The 14750-nt window shown below is 63.8% G+C and overlaps 1 protein-coding gene across 3 annotated transcripts in view; it reads right to left on the bottom strand.

The window, feature by feature from the left end:
- The window catches only part of PCDH1 (protocadherin 1), a 55355-nt gene extending 40991 nt beyond the window's left edge, over positions 1-14364 (bottom strand). For 2 of the 3 annotated variants that reach the window (XM_040077933.2, XM_040077936.2), the window contains exons 1-3: positions 14020-14364; positions 7265-8079; positions 3547-5739 (exon numbers count right to left, since the gene is read on the bottom strand). In XM_040077933.2, the coding sequence (XP_039933867.1) occupies positions 3547-5739; positions 7265-8079; positions 14020-14083 (3072 nt within the window). In that variant the 5' untranslated portion in view covers positions 14084-14364. Of the gene's footprint in view, positions 1-3546; positions 5740-7264; positions 8080-13543; positions 13594-14019 lie in introns of those variants that run through there. The other variant, XM_040077935.1, reaches the window with a different exon arrangement.
- Positions 14365-14750: the final 386 nt, after the last annotated feature.

Genomic DNA, 14750 nt, shown 5'->3' with positions numbered 1-14750 from the left:
GAAACTCCTCATTTTGTGGTCCTGAACACCCCACGGTGCTCCCCCTCCCTGCCATCAACCCATGTCCCCAGCACAGACGTGACAGGAGCCACCACACCTTCCTGCCTTGCCCGTGGTGCCCGAGGTGCCCTCAGCATCCTCACCAATGCCCCAGCACAGTGCACGACCCACTCCCCACCCCATCCTGCGCTCCCCCAGCTCCCCCAGGTGCCCCAGTGACGCTCACAAGCTGCTGTGCTTTGACACAGCCAGTTTCCCAGCAGATCCAGGGATCTGCAGCCCCTCAATGACACCTGTCCCATTTGAACCCAGCCCAGCAGAGCCAAATCTGACCCAAGCCCAGTCGATCCCAGGAACAGGAGCTGATTCACAGTGTGGAGGAACCGCTCCCAGCACAGCGTGTCTCTGAAACTGGGGAAAAGCAGGGCAGGTCCCCCATGAACCCTCAGCTCCATCTGCAGCTCCTTGCTGGATCCATTTATCAGCTCATTCCACGTGAACGACCTTGAGAAAACCCACTGACCCAGGACAGTGGGAGACTTTCCCAGACATCTGCCAGCACCTAAACCTGCAATTTATGGAGACTCTGAGCTAAATTCTCAAACAAGACGATTTCATTTCTGTCCATTACAGCTACAATATTCCTCTCCTCCCCTCCCGCAGAGAGTAATTAATGCTGCATCGCGCTCCGAGCCCGCGGGCAGGTGCAGGAACCTCTGCTGAGCTCACTCAAGTTCACACCACTCCAGCCGCCTTCCCGGGTGGTGGGGGGCTGTAAGGACCCGGGGCAGCTCTTGGGAAAGGATGTAGAACATCCCCTCCCGGTAAAAAAGGAGGGAGCCTGGGAGCCAGGCAGAAGAAAGAGCCACTCCCCACGCCAGCACCTGAATTCTCACCCCAGGTTCATCAAAGGGCTGCTGAGGACAAGGAAGGAAGGGAAACTTCTCTCAGAAAGTTCCCAAAGGGAAGCAGATAGCAGGGCTGAGCCAAGCCCCCAGACTGCCCTGCCCAGCCCTGCGGGGAGCACTTATTGAGGTGGTTGCTGGTGTCTCCTCTCCTCCTCTGCAGCCATCACATCTCCCCGCGGGTCCCAGCCCTGCCTGCCCAGGAGGCCCAGACACTTCCTGGATGGTTCAAGATAAAACCTTATGCTGTTAGCAAAACAAACGAGGAGGCTGTGAGAGCCAAGGCTGGCACAGGGCTCAAACCACCGAAGCCAGAACCACTGGTTTCCCCGGCTGATCTAATCTCTCCCAGCGCCAGAGCTCCTCGGCCCCGGCAGCCTGGTGAGGCCACTGGAGGCCCTGGGGAAGAGGTGAACTGGTGTGACAGGAGCAGGGATGGGTGCCCCAGTTTGGAAGAAAAACCAGGAGAAACAAGAACGGGTGGCCAGGGAGAGCGTCCCTGAGATAGGATATTGGGATGGTGGGAGAGGGGTGTTGGACTGTTCCTGCCTACCAGGATCCGTATTTTCTCCAAACAGCTGGAGACAAGACCCTGAGCGAGCCCCTTGGCATTGACATCACCCCCATCCATCCCGCCAGGAGATCCCACGCAGGGCAGAGCCATCTGCGTGGGGAGCAGGACCATCCGGCTCCAGCAAGCCTTCCTGAGAGGATCTCTCCTTCCCATCACCTCTCGGGGTGGGGGAGCGCCGGGATCCGGGCGCTGCTGACATGCCAAGGCTCCATCTGCAACCGCGTGCGCCCTCATTGCAGCACTGCGGCGCACGGGAGCCGGCGCCTGCCAGCCCGCACCGGCGGGATTTGGGTCAGGCTAGCCAGGAACAGGGATCTGCTCCGCACGCTGTGGCTGTGGGACGTGGGTGTGGCTCAAGAGGATGTGGGGATCAACCAGGAGAAGCTCTGAGGGAGGCTGTTGGTGTGAAGTGAAATGAAAGCTGGGAGGGATGGGTCGTGGTTCAGACTGCGTCCACATCCAGGCACATGGTGTGCGTGTGTGTGTGTGTGTGTGCAGGTGTTGGGAACCCTGTCCTGAAGGAACATCTTCTGAGGGCCAGGTAGTGACTGGACACGGGATATGTCAGCCTGGGGATGAGGGGTCAGCACCATGAGGCCTTGGGAATGACCACGCTGGGGTTTGCTGGAGGGTTTGTGGAGACGGCCGACACACGTGAGCATCTCTTCTGGCCTCCACAGGGCCCAAGTGCTCCAGTGGCCAAGGACATGGAAAATATGCCTGGGAAATTGCTGGGAGGGAGAGCCTCCTCAGGGGCAGCAGGGAAAATAAGGCACAACCGGTCAAAAATAGAATACTTTATTGAAGTCAAATCCAACAGGGCAGCTGAGCTCAGCCCCACGGCAGGAGCCCAGCCTGCCGCTCACTGGGGTACAAAGAAAGGGGCTGGGGTCTCATGGGGCACAGGGGGTACAGCGTGGGGGGGAGTGGGTGGTCCTCACCCACGGGGCCCCCGGAAGAAGGCAAAGCCACAGGCACTCGCTCCCCCTCTCCCTCCCTGGCTGGTTAAGGACAGAAGTGCCAAAGCAGAAACGTGGTGCAAGCTCCTAAGTGGTCAGACAGCCCGAGAAGAAGGGTCCTGCAAGCTCCGCGCTCAGCCCACGACCTCGTGGCTCAGCTCCAAGCTCCAGTGCACACCAGCGAGCAGCCAAGACCTGCCTCCACCCTGCCCTGCGCGCAGAGAACCCCCCGGCGACACCAAGAGCAGTGACCCGACCGCAGCAGGCACCCCAGTGCCCCTCTCCCCCGGCCCCCAGCACAGCCCCAGCCCCGCCACACAGACGGGCCGTTCCCCTATCACCGGGATCTGCGGACCCACTCCCGCAGAGCCACAGCTCCAGGCCCGGTGCTCGTGCTAAGGAAAGCCCGGATTTCACTGCGCTGGCTGTGGCAGAGAGCCCGTGCCTGGGGGAAGCCGGAGCCTGAGAAAAAGGCAGAGCTTTGCTCCTCCACCCAGCCCCACCTGCCCGGGCAGCCGCAGCGGGCGCAGAGCTCCCTTTGAGGCGCCTGGGCGCACGGATGGTGGCAGGATCAGCCGCACCAGCAGAGCCGGGCTGGCAAGAGTGAGGCCAGAGCCTTCCCAACGGCGCCCTGGAGCAGGTCAGGGCTGGAACCCGGCTGTGGCAGGAGCAGGACCAGTCCCTCCTCCCCATGAGCTAGCCCAAGCAAAGGGAGGAATGGGAGGGTGGGCATCGCCCTCCTTGGTGCTGTTAGAGTGGTCCCCAAAGGGGAAGCAGGCGGGTGGCATTCCCTGCCCGGAGCCCCACATGCAGAGCCACACACATGCAGCACCCTTCATGTCACCGTCACCCAGGCAGCGCCACCAGGACCCAGCCCCGGGCACTCTGACAAGGGCTCGGACAGTTTTTGTCCTTCTCCGCACCGTCCCCATCCCCTCCCTGCACCGTGCCCAGGCTCTGTGGCTCAGGTCCGGGGTAGTCCAACGCCAGCCCCTGGGCCACACATGCAGGGCTGGGGGCCAGTCCACTCTCACTCCCACACCTCTGTCCAGATGGCTCCCCGGTGCAGCGGGGGCGCCGCTGCCGGCCTCAGGATGAGCTCTCCTACCTGCTTGTTGGTGTATTTCTGGGGGTTGGTGCGGTAGCTGTAGTCCGAGTACTGCTCGGAGCCCGTTGAGTTGTTGTCCCCGGTGCCAACAAAGGTGTTGGTGGCTGGCAGGTCCTGCACCACTTGGTGCTTCTTGGAGGCGGAGGGAGACTGAGGCTGCAGCTGGATGGAGGGCAGTGGCGAGTTGGAGCGGTAGTGGCGGCCCAGGTCCGGGCTGCCCGGAGGGTAGTTCAGGGGCAGGTGGATCCGGGGGCTGTCGCTGACGGAGTCGTTCATGAGGTTGAACTTGAGCGATTTCTGCAGCCCCGTCTCCTCCTCATCCTCCGTGGGTTTGGGCGGCTTGGGAGACTTGCTCTTCTTCACCTTGCTCTTGCTCTTCCCACTCTTGCTGGCCTGCTTGGGCGCGTACAGGTCCTTGGTCTCCTTCTTGCCCGCCTGGTAGCCGCTCTTGGCCTCGCGCTGCCGGCAGTAGCGCACCAGGACCACCAGCACGATGACCAGGGTGACGGCCACGATGCCGGCGATGACCCCGAAGAGGATGTTGCTCCGCTGCTTGCTGCGCTCGTACTCCGGGTCGCCGGCGATGTCGATGTCCAGCGGGGTGTCCAGGCTGTGCCCCACCAGCGTGTCCAGCAGCGTGCGGTTGGCCAGCGTCTCGTTGACGTAGAAGTGCACCAGAGCCGTGCCGTGCCGCGAGGGCTTGCCCTTGTCGTTGACGCGCACAACCAGGCGGTGCAGGCCGTGGTGCTTGCGCAGGATCTCCTTCTCCAGGGTGATGTCTCCGCTCTGCGGGGAGATCTGGAAGAGCTCGAAGGGGTTTCCTCCTGTGATGCTGTAGATCAGCTCGGCGTTGATGCCCGAGTCGATGTCCTCCGCCTTGACCTTGCTCACCTGCTGGCCGGGGCTGGTGTGGGGCAGGATGTGCTTGTAGGTGGCGTTGGAAGGGGAAGTGATGAAGGGGGCATTGTCATTCTCATCCAGGACGTTGATGGTCACTCCCACGTAGGCAGACCTGGGGGGATCCCCACCGTCCACCGCCTTGAGTCGGAAGGTGTAGGTGCTCTGCTGCTCCCGGTCGAAAGAGATGCTGGAGAGGATGGTGCCGGTGCCATTTTGGATGACAAAATCCCCGTTGTCTTGCTCCACCGACAGCTGGATCCGGGCATTTTCTCCTTTGTCAGCATCGATGACCGTCACCATGCCCACGGGGCTGAGGGGCGGCATGTTCTCCATCACCGAGAAGTTGTAGCCGCTCAGCATGAACTTGGGGTCGTTGTCATTCCTGTCCATGACGTTGATGGCCACAGACGCTGTGCCCTGCTTGCTGGGGCTGCCCTTATCTTCCGCCACCACCAAGAACTCGTAGCGTTCCCGCTGCTCTCGGTCCAGCACCGCCTTCACCCGGATCTCCCCGGAGTCAGGGTCAATGGTGAAGGCGCCCTTGGAGGAGGGGTCTGTCACCAGGGAATAAACCAGCTTGGCATTGGAACCGCTGTCAGCATCGGTGGCACTCACCTCCATCACCAGCTCGTCGGGCTCGTTGTTCTCAGGGAAGGCCACCTCAGTGAAGCTCTGGCTGAAGACAGGGGCGTTGTCATTGACGTCCATCACCTGCACCTTCAAGGAGTTGGTGCTGGAGAGGGGTGGGTTCCCCGAGTCTACAGCCACAATCTCAATTGTGTACTCCTTCACTGACTCGTAGTCCAGTGGTGTGGTGGTCTGCAGGAAGTATTTCTTCTTGCTGTCACTCCCAGTCTCACTGGCCTGGCGCAGCTGGAATGGGACATCACCAGCCACCACGCAGGTCACCACGGCGTTTTCACCCTCATCTCGGTCAGACACCTGCACCAGAGCCACTGCTGTCTCTACTGGCACGTCCTCCGAGATGTTGGCCATGCCATCCTGGTGGGTGACCAACCCTATTCCCCGTATCTCTATGGAGGGCGCGTTGTCGTTCATGTCCTTGATGGTGACCACCACCTGCGTGCGGGCGCTCTTGGGGTTGGCGCCCTTGTCCTTGGCCATGACAGAGAACTTGAGGGTGCCGACGTCCTCGCGGTCGATGGGGCCCTGCACAGTGATGAGCCCCGTGGCGCGGTCCAGGCGCAGCAGCCGCCGCACCATGTCCGAGGCCTGGTGGAAGGAGTAGTCGATCTCGGCGTTGGCGCCCTGATCCGAATCGTTGGCTTTCACCTGGGGACAGAGGGACGATCGGTGAGCAGGGCGAGGGCACGGCGGAATGAGCCCCGCCGCTAACCGCCGCAGCCTTCCCTGGGGAAAAAACAGGATTTCCTCTTCTGGGGCCAAGGATTGTGGGGCAAAGACCCTGGGACCGGCAGAGCAGCTGGGAGCCACCCTCAGGCACAGAGGCTTTGCCTCACTCTTCCGGAGAAACCGGCTGGGCCAGTTTGCTGCGCTCCCCTCCCGGCCAGCTCTGGCACGCAGGGAATCCTCTGGAGCCATGGAACCGTGCCGCTGAGACCGCACCAGCAGCAGGGAGGAACAGCTCCAGCTGTGCCCCCGAGGAGGGGCTGGAGCAGCTGCCTGGCTCAGGTGAGGGCAAGGAGGGAGGCAACGATGTGCAGAGCTGCAGCGGCTCCATCGCGGCATCCAGGGATGCAGCCAAGCAGGGCCGGGGGCTGCCTGGGCCCTGCCTGAGCCCTGCACAGCTTCGTCCATCCCTGCCCACCCGCCAGGAGCCCTGCATCCCCACAAACCTGCCTCTACGCCTACTATTTGCTTTCTAAAGAAGATGAGGTTTGTCTAACATTTGCCTCCCTAATCGGCTCTCTGAGCAGCCTCTTCTCTGCACCATTTGCTGCTCTGCCGTTATCTTGCTCAGCAGATTTGGATGGAGAACGAAAGTTGTTAAATGTAAATTCCACCTTTTACCTCCACTCACAAAACAGGTGGAAGTCATTTTCCCCCTGAAAGATAAAAGCTGAGCAATGGCAGCAGCGGCGTCTCAGCCCATTCTCCTCCCGGCCATGCAGCTCCCTTATCTGCTTCCAACTCCCATTCTCTTAACAGTGAAAAATGAATTCTTAAAAAATTCACATCAGAATTAGCAGGCAGATGAGAGCTGGCCGCACTCCGCTTATTAAGATGGCAGCTGCAGATAAACAGATGTCGACTACTATCATCTCAATGCCCCCTCCAAGCCAAATCCACCACGATCCGGCCCCTTGGGTTCCCCGGGCCAGTTCGCAGCGCTGCCCGAGACGAGGCAGAGCCCCGCTCTCTGCAGACAGCAGGGCACCTCCAGAGCCATGGCCAGCCCCGTGCACGGGCAGCAGGGATGCTCCCTCTCCCCACCTCCTGAGTTTCCATGGAGCGGCCAAGGGAATGCAACTTATGAAAGGGTCTGTGTCTTGTCTGCGGGCAGCACTGACACCACCCTGGCCCCAAGCCAGACTCCTGGCGGCCCTCAGGTCCCAGCCCTCCCAGTAACCCGGAACCCTGCTCCCTGTGGCCCTGCAGCTGCCCCTCAGCCATGTCCTGCAGCCCCACCCCGGCTGTGCCTTCCTGCACATCCTCTCCAACCTCGCTCAAGCAGACGTGACATCAAAGGGACCTGCCTGCCCACTGGCCCCGGGTGACACTGTGTGCTCCTCCATCCAACCCTCCCTCCTCCCTGGAGGAACCATGGCCGTGTGGATGCTCCTGGTCTTTCAGCCAGGCAGGAGGGGAAACAACAAGAAGAGCCCCCCGCACTCACCTGGAGGACAGAGTGCCCCACAGGGCTGTTTTCAGAGAGCTCTGCCTCGTACAGGGCCTTCTCGAACTTGGGCGCGTTGTCGTTCATGTCCAGGATGGTGATGCGGAGCAGGGCACTGCTCGCCCGCGGCGGGTTCCCCCCATCCTGCACCTTGATGGTCAGATCGTAGGAGTCCCACTGCTCCCGGTCCAGGTTCCCCATGACGATCAGCTGAGGCTGCTTCTCATCCTGGTCCTCGGCCACCTGCAGCCCAAAGAGCTCCTGCGCCTCCGGACCGGCCATCAGCTCGTAGGAGGCGACGCCGTTGGGGCCCGAGTCCCGGTCCATGGCCAGGGGGATGGGGAAGAGCGTCCCGATGTTGGTGTTTTCGGGGATGGAGAGGGTGAGGACGGGCGAGGCAAAGTTGGGGGTGTTGTCATTGATATCGAGCACCTCGATCTGCCCCTCGAGCAGGCGCGGGCTGCTGTTGGCGTTCAGGTTAGTGATGGACACCTCGAACTCCAGGAAGCAGGGCTCTCCGGGCAGGAGGTGCTGGCACTCCCGCAGGTTCTCCCGGTCAATGGAAGTCTCTGTGGTGTAGATGTCCCCAGTCTTGCCATCCACACGGAGGTACGGGGCCCCCACCTCCAGCTTGTAGAGGTGCCCCATGTCCGGTAAGCCGTAGTCGGAGGCCAGGCTCCCTATGAGGCTGTTGGGGGGTTGTTCCTCCTGCACTTTGTAGATCGCACGTGTCCCCGAGGCCAGGGCAGGGAGCTGGCAGAGGAGCCACAGGCCCAGGCAGGATGCCAGCGGGTTCATCCTGCGCTGCAGGGGAGCTGGAGGAGACACAGACACCGGAGGTTAGGGACCAGCCCGCTTCCCTGGCTTATCCCACCGCGCCATGTGGGACTGCACATGGTCCTGGCACGGCTCCCGAAGGGAAGGGGCTGCTGGGGCTGGCTCCTGGCAGCCTCCAGCGCCCCGAAGGACCCGTCCCAGCTTGCAAAGTTCCTGCAACGCCCTGCTGGAGTGAGTAACCCTGTCATTGAAACCTCAGCCCTGTCACTTGCAGGAAGCCACTCCTGCCACTGTCCACCCTCTTCGTCACCACACCAAGTGTAATTAGACCCAACGAGGCACAGTAACAGGGTGGACTGCAGGCAGCCTGCTGCCAACAACCCGATGGGAGCCGGCCAGACTCCGAGACAGCTTCTCACCACCCAAACACAGGAGCATTGTGTGCCACCAGTGCAGGGGCACTGCCTGCCACGCACAGCAGGGACACGCGGGCACTGCACGCAGCTGCCAGCACTGCAGAAACGGGAGCACCAAGAGGGGAGCTCTGCCTGCTCTACGGGGATGTGGGGCTGGCACCCATCCGGCACGGCAGGGATGTGGGGCTGGCACCCACCCGGCACTGCAGGGACATGGGACATTGAAGGGATACAGGGCTGGCACCCATCCGGCACGGCAGGGATGTAGGGCTGACACCCACCCGGCACGGCAGGGATGTGGGATGTTGAAGGGATACAGGGCTGACACCCACGCAGGGACACAGGGCACTGCAGGGATGCTGGGCTGCCACCCATGTAGGGATGGAGGGCCATGGATCGCTGCAGTGATGCAGGGCTGCCCTGCACCCAGCACTGCAGGGACACGGGGCACTGCCAGCATACAGCTCCTTCCCATCCATCACTGCCTGCACTGCAGGAACAGCAGCAGCCATCACTTCGGGGACACAGGACACTGCAGGAATGCAGGAATGCAGGAATGCCACCCATCCCACACTGCAGGGACACGAGGCGCTCCAGGGATGCCGCCCGTCCGGCACTGCGGGGCTGCAGGGCACTGCAGGGCTGCGGAGATGCAGGGCTGCCACCCCTCCAGCACTGCAGGGCCGTGGGGCACCGCTGTGGCAGGGACGGAGCAGCACTGGCCTTGCTGCACTGCCAGCACAGTGGCACTGCCAGCCTCGCACTGCGAGGTACAGAGGCACCACCCACCCGGCACTGCAGGGATGCAGGGCCCCTGAGCACCATCCCTCCTGCACTGCCTGTGGAGCCCCTGGCAGTCAGAGGGACACCGGGTCCCTGCCCTGGCTGCGCTGCAGTGCAGGAACCCCCCGGGCAGCCCCCGGCAGTGCCCAGCCCCGGCGCACTGCAACGGCAGCACAGCATCCCCCTCGCTGCACAGTCACTAGGCAACCCCACACCCTGCGCCAGCAGCTCCTGTTCCCTTCCTCACTGCAGACACACTGTTCCTTCCCATTCCCTCCCACTCCAGTCTGGGACATGGCACGCACTGGGTGCCCACCCTGTGCCAGTGCCCACCCCGCTGCCGCGGTGCCGGGAGCGCTGCCCCCCTGCATTGCAGACACATCCCTGCACTGCTGCACCCCTGCACCGCTGGCCCCTCCACTGGCACCTCTTTCCCGGGCCCACACACTGCCCAGGCTGTGCCAGGCACACCGCCAGCCCCACAGACTGTCCCCTCCTGCGCCAAGCCTCATGCCCTGCCACCGAGCCCCTGTCTGATGTTGTGCTTGGCCACCAGCTTTCCTGTTCCCTGGTTTCTGTTCTGGGAATGAGTGTTCCTCCTCCAGGGTCCAGGACCACCCACACAGCTTCTGCTGAGCCATGAGCATAAAGGGGTTCAAGGCAGCTCACTGGCACCCAAAAACCCAGGGATTGGGTGCACCAAAATTAACAGCCACAAACATCTGCCAAGGCCCCACAACATCACCCTGCTCTCGCTGCTGCCATCGCTCCCTCTCTCCATACTCTGCACCCAAGGATAAGCAAACGCTCCATGGGCGAGCGCTCCATCACCATCCCCCTCCGTGATGCTACACAGAACGTGCCCAGTTCCTGGTTAGCCTGGCATTGTACGGACCATCGGCAAGTAGAACACCCTGCACTGTCCTCCTTGGTACTGCCCACAAGCCCACAGCTCCCAGTCCCTCCACCCCTCTGCCTCCCCATGGACATGGGACATGGAAGAGATGAGCTCTGCCTCCACAGGGAAAATACATCTCCATGCCTGGAGAGGAGACTGTGGCCCTAAAGCCAAGCTTGCCTCTGTTCTCTTGTCCTGCCACTTCCTTCGTGTGTAGAGCAGAGCCATTCCCAGATGGCTGAGGCCGTGCAGAACTGCCCACGCTGGCACTGGGATGTGCGATTCCAGGAGGAAGGGACGAGGAGAGCAAGACCGCTTCCATCCCTGGACCAGGCTGAGGATGGAGGAGGTCAGGGACTGAGCAGAAACACAACAGGTCTCTGCATCAGCACAGGCAGTGCGTGCACACGCGCGTGTGTGTCCGTGCTGGGTGTGCGCTGTGAGCACCCCAGGGGTGTGCGCCTGCCCGGAGCACAGCTGCGTGTCCGTAGGGAAAGGCACACACGGCACACCTGTGCCCTAGCAGGGTGTGCAGGTGTGTCACACGGGCAAGGAGCGCATCCCTGCCTGCTCTGGGGCCGTGCCCAGGTGTGAGCCTGCGCTCCTGCACGTGCGTGTGCCCCACGGGGTGCGCGTGCCCTCGTGCGCTCGTGCCCCCGGCACCGCCGCCTGTGGCTGCGTGTGATGTCACCCGTGCGGGGGCACCGGCACCCGGGTCACACTCGCGTCTGCCACCCCCGGGGTGCGCTCACTCCAGACCCCCTCATCCAGCTGCCTCCACGGGGTGCACCCGCCCCGAGCACCTCCCGTCGGGGAGGGCGGTGAGTGAGGACAGGGAAGATGGGCAGCTCCAGCGGTTGGGAAAGGGCTCCCAGAGGATGCCCAGGCAGGGAGAGGCACCGTGCCCGCGGCTGGGCTGTTTGCACTGCGCTGTTTGCACTGGGCCGGGCCCTGGCTGCTGGTGACGCAGCCACGTCCTGACTAAACCCTGGTGTGAGGTGAAAGATCACAGGGAAAGGGGAAAGTCTCCAGGCAATGCCGATGCCTCACATGGCTGAGGGAGCTGGGAGGGAGCTGGGAGGGAGCTGGGAGGGAGCTGGGAGGGAGCTGGGAGGGAGCTGGGAGGGAGGGCCCAGCAGCTGGAAAGGCCACGAGCCCTGTGCCAGCCTGGAGGAGGAAGGGTGTCACCCAAAGGTGCCCGGCACCCAGGATTTCTGCTCCAAAACCAGGGCTGGAGCCTGAACACAAGCCCCATTCCTGCAGGTGAAGGGAGAAACCCTGCGGAGCGAGGAGCTGGGAGGAGGAGAGGGGCTGAGAGCCTGAGGGGCAGCGCTGGAAGGCACGAGGGGCCCTGGGCTCGGCAGGATAAGGAATCAGCAGGGTCAGGAATCCTGCTCAGCACCCAGGGGCGCAAATGACACAGCGCAGACCTGAGAGCCCAGAGCTGGGCGTGAGGAGGAGGAGGAGGAGGAGGAGGAGGAAGCCTACACAAGCACGTCTGTGCAGGAGACACAGGCTTCCCAGGGACTAGTCCAAGGCACCAGGCTATTTTCCCATGGGATCTAAGGACCATCCCACACTTTCTTCTCTGGTGCCAGCCACCTTTTTCCAACCTGCTGGCAAAGCACAGAGCACTTAAAAATAAAAACCCCTCCCAAAACAACTATTCCTCCACACACACAATTCTCCCTACGGGGAGAGTGTGAGAGAGACTGAACCACATGAGAGAGGCGTTAGTCACGCTGCTTAATGCATGACTGGGAAGCTCTCGGAGGACAGTGGCATGCAAAATCCGACAGAATTCAGCCATCCCCACAAAAAAAAAAAAAAAACAAGCCTTAATGAGAGAGAGGTTATAAAGCGCCGCGAATTCAAGCAACTGCTTGAGCAAGCTTGCGCTCCCTGTGATTCCCACAGCCTCCTGGCCCCGTTCCACGGGAGGCAGCGCCGCTTCGGGAATGGGCACCCAAGTCCAGCCTCTCCTTGCTCCCAACGGCTGATTGCGTGGCTCGGAGCCACGGCTTACAAGTCTGTCCAAACCCCGCACTGAGTACACAAGTGCTAATCCCCCGCCCCACGCTCCCCCCAGCCCTGCTCCGACACCCGGAGCTGGAGCAACATCCCGGCAAGCAGCAAACAGCTCATCCCAGCTCCACGCGGAGATCAGCGACCGTGCGAGCCGAGAAAACGATCGCTCATGGTCAGTCCTGCGCCCAAGGCACGGCTGGGCTGAATCCTGGGTATTCACGTCCCAGGATTTGCTCCAGCTCCGGCCGCCACTGCGGCTGCTCGGCGTTTCTGCAGGCTGGGCCCGAGCGCCCGGAGCCAGAGCACCCCGCGAGGAGGAACCCCACTGTCCTGGCAACAGCGTCACCCCAAAATCATTCCTGAGGAGCCGGGCAGCGATGAAAAGCCGGCAAAGCCCAGGGCCCTCCCTCCTCTTGCTGCCTTCTCCACGTCCCTTCCAACTCTGGCAGCCAGCGAGGCAGAGACCTGTCAGAGCCTCCCTGGAGCGGCACCCGCCATCCTCCCACCCGTGGGTCCCCCACAGCCGCTCCGGGCTCCCGTCCTCTCCCGCGACCATCCCACCCTCCACCCCGGCTGGAGAGGGGCCCCGGGGGAAGACAAAAATGTCGCGGGCCTGAAACACCCCGGCAGGGCCACCGGGAGCTGGGCACAGCGGGAGCGGCTCTGCTCCGGGGATGCAGCCGGGGGTTTGTGGGGACCTTGGGGAAGGGGAACAGGGTCCCCTCCGGCCTCGCAGGGCGCCGGGAGAGCCGCTGCTGCGGGCTGCGGCGGCTGGGAGGGAGGATGGAGGCCGGGCTCCGCTGCCGGCCGCCGCGGCCGAGGCTCCCCGGTCCCCGCGGCGCTGCCCGGGCTGAGGCTCCGGCTGCGGGCACGGAGGGGAGCGGAGCCCCCGCTCCTCCAGGCGGCTCCGCCAGCCCCGCGCACACGCAGAGACACGCACAGAGACACGCACACACACACACACGGACACACGCACGGACACACGCACGCAGATACCCGTGAAAAAACCACGGGAGCCGCTCTGCCGGCACGGGCTTCGCGCTCAGCCTCGCGTATCGGGAAGCAGGGATCCTCCGCGGCACAGGCACGCACAGCCCGCTGACACACTCGGAGCCCGCTGACACACTCGGGGCCGGATGACACACTCACCCGCACGCACAGCCCGCTGACACGCTCACCCACAGCCCGCTGACACGCTCACCCGCACGCACAGCCCGTCACAAGCACACAGCTCCGCGCGCAGACACGCGCACCCCACTCGCGTCCCCGCAGCCCGGTGTCACACGCACCCCACGCGGACACCCGGGCGTGCGCCCCCGCCAGCCCCCCGCGCCCCCCGCTCCGGCACAGCCCCGCTCCCACCGGCTCCCGGCTCACCCGCAACTTCTGCGGCTCCCACGCAGCCGCGCACCCCGCGGGCGCACACACCCAGGGCTGGACGAGGGGCACACACCCAGGGCCACCCCCACGCGGAAAAATAAACACCCCGAAACACGCGCGCAACCCCCGCCACAGCCGCCCTCCCGCAACCACCGCCCGCCCCGCGCTGCGCTGCGCTGCGCGGGGCTGGCCGCGCTCCGCTCCGCTCCGCTCCGCACAACAAGTGGCAGCGCCGGGCGGGACCGGGAACAAGCGGGAGCCGCCCCGCTGGCCGCGGAGCCCCGCGCAGCCCGGCGCGGAGGGGAGCGGAGGGATGCGGGATGCTCGGGAGCGGGATGCTCGCCAGCGCCGCTCCCGCCGCCGCCCGGCCCCGCGTTCCCGCACGGCGCCGAGCTCCGGCGCGGGGCATCCCGCACCCCCCGCGGCTCTGCCTGGCCGCGGGCGGGGGGCCCCGGCCCCGCCGCAGCTCTTACTTGGATGGTGCCGGCGCTGCGCTCCGTGCCGAGCCCCGGCGCGCTGGTCCCGCGGCGTCTCCATCGCCTCCTTCCCGCCGGGACCGGGCTCCCCCCACCCCCCCGGCTCCTCTCGAGCGTTATCCACAGATGAAAACCAAATGGAAAAAAAAAATTAAAAAAAAAAAAAAAAAAAAGAAAAAGAGAGGAAAAAAAATAAAGAAAAAAAATAGGGGGGGAGGGGGCGCAAAAAATATATAAATGTCCCGTGGGAACCGCCCCCCTCCCCGGGCCGGGGCTGCGGCTCCTCCGGCGGAGCGGCGGCTCAGGCTGGAGGCAGCCCCGGTGGGCAGCTCGGTCCGTGCCCGCCTCCGTCCCTCGGTGTGTGTGAGGATGTGCAGGGGAAGCGCAGCGCAGGCACGGCCCCTTCCCCCCCCCGCCCGCCGCTGCCTCCGCCTCTCGCCGCCACCGCCACGGGGAGGTGGAGCTCCGGCTCCTTATCAGATCCCGAGCCCGGCCGGGCTGCCGGGACGAGCGGGCAGCGGCTGCCGGGCAGAGCCGCCCGATCCCGGGCTGCCGGCCCCGCGCTCCGCGCCGCACCCGTGGAAAACGGGGGTCCCCGCGACTCTTGGACCCCCTCACCCCGGGGACCCCTCCGCTCCCTGCCCGCACACGTGCGGCTCGGGTCTCCCTTTTCGCTCCCCTCTCGGTGTTCTTAACAATGAATTCGCTCATTTATTCTTCCAGCCGGC

Source organism: Hirundo rustica, chromosome 14 (assembly GCF_015227805.2).
Source record: "Hirundo rustica isolate bHirRus1 chromosome 14, bHirRus1.pri.v3, whole genome shotgun sequence".
NCBI classification, from domain to species: Eukaryota; Metazoa; Chordata; class Aves; order Passeriformes; family Hirundinidae; genus Hirundo; species Hirundo rustica.
The sequence above is the reverse complement of the archived record's forward strand: the minus strand, read 5'-3'. Positions and strand labels throughout refer to the sequence as shown.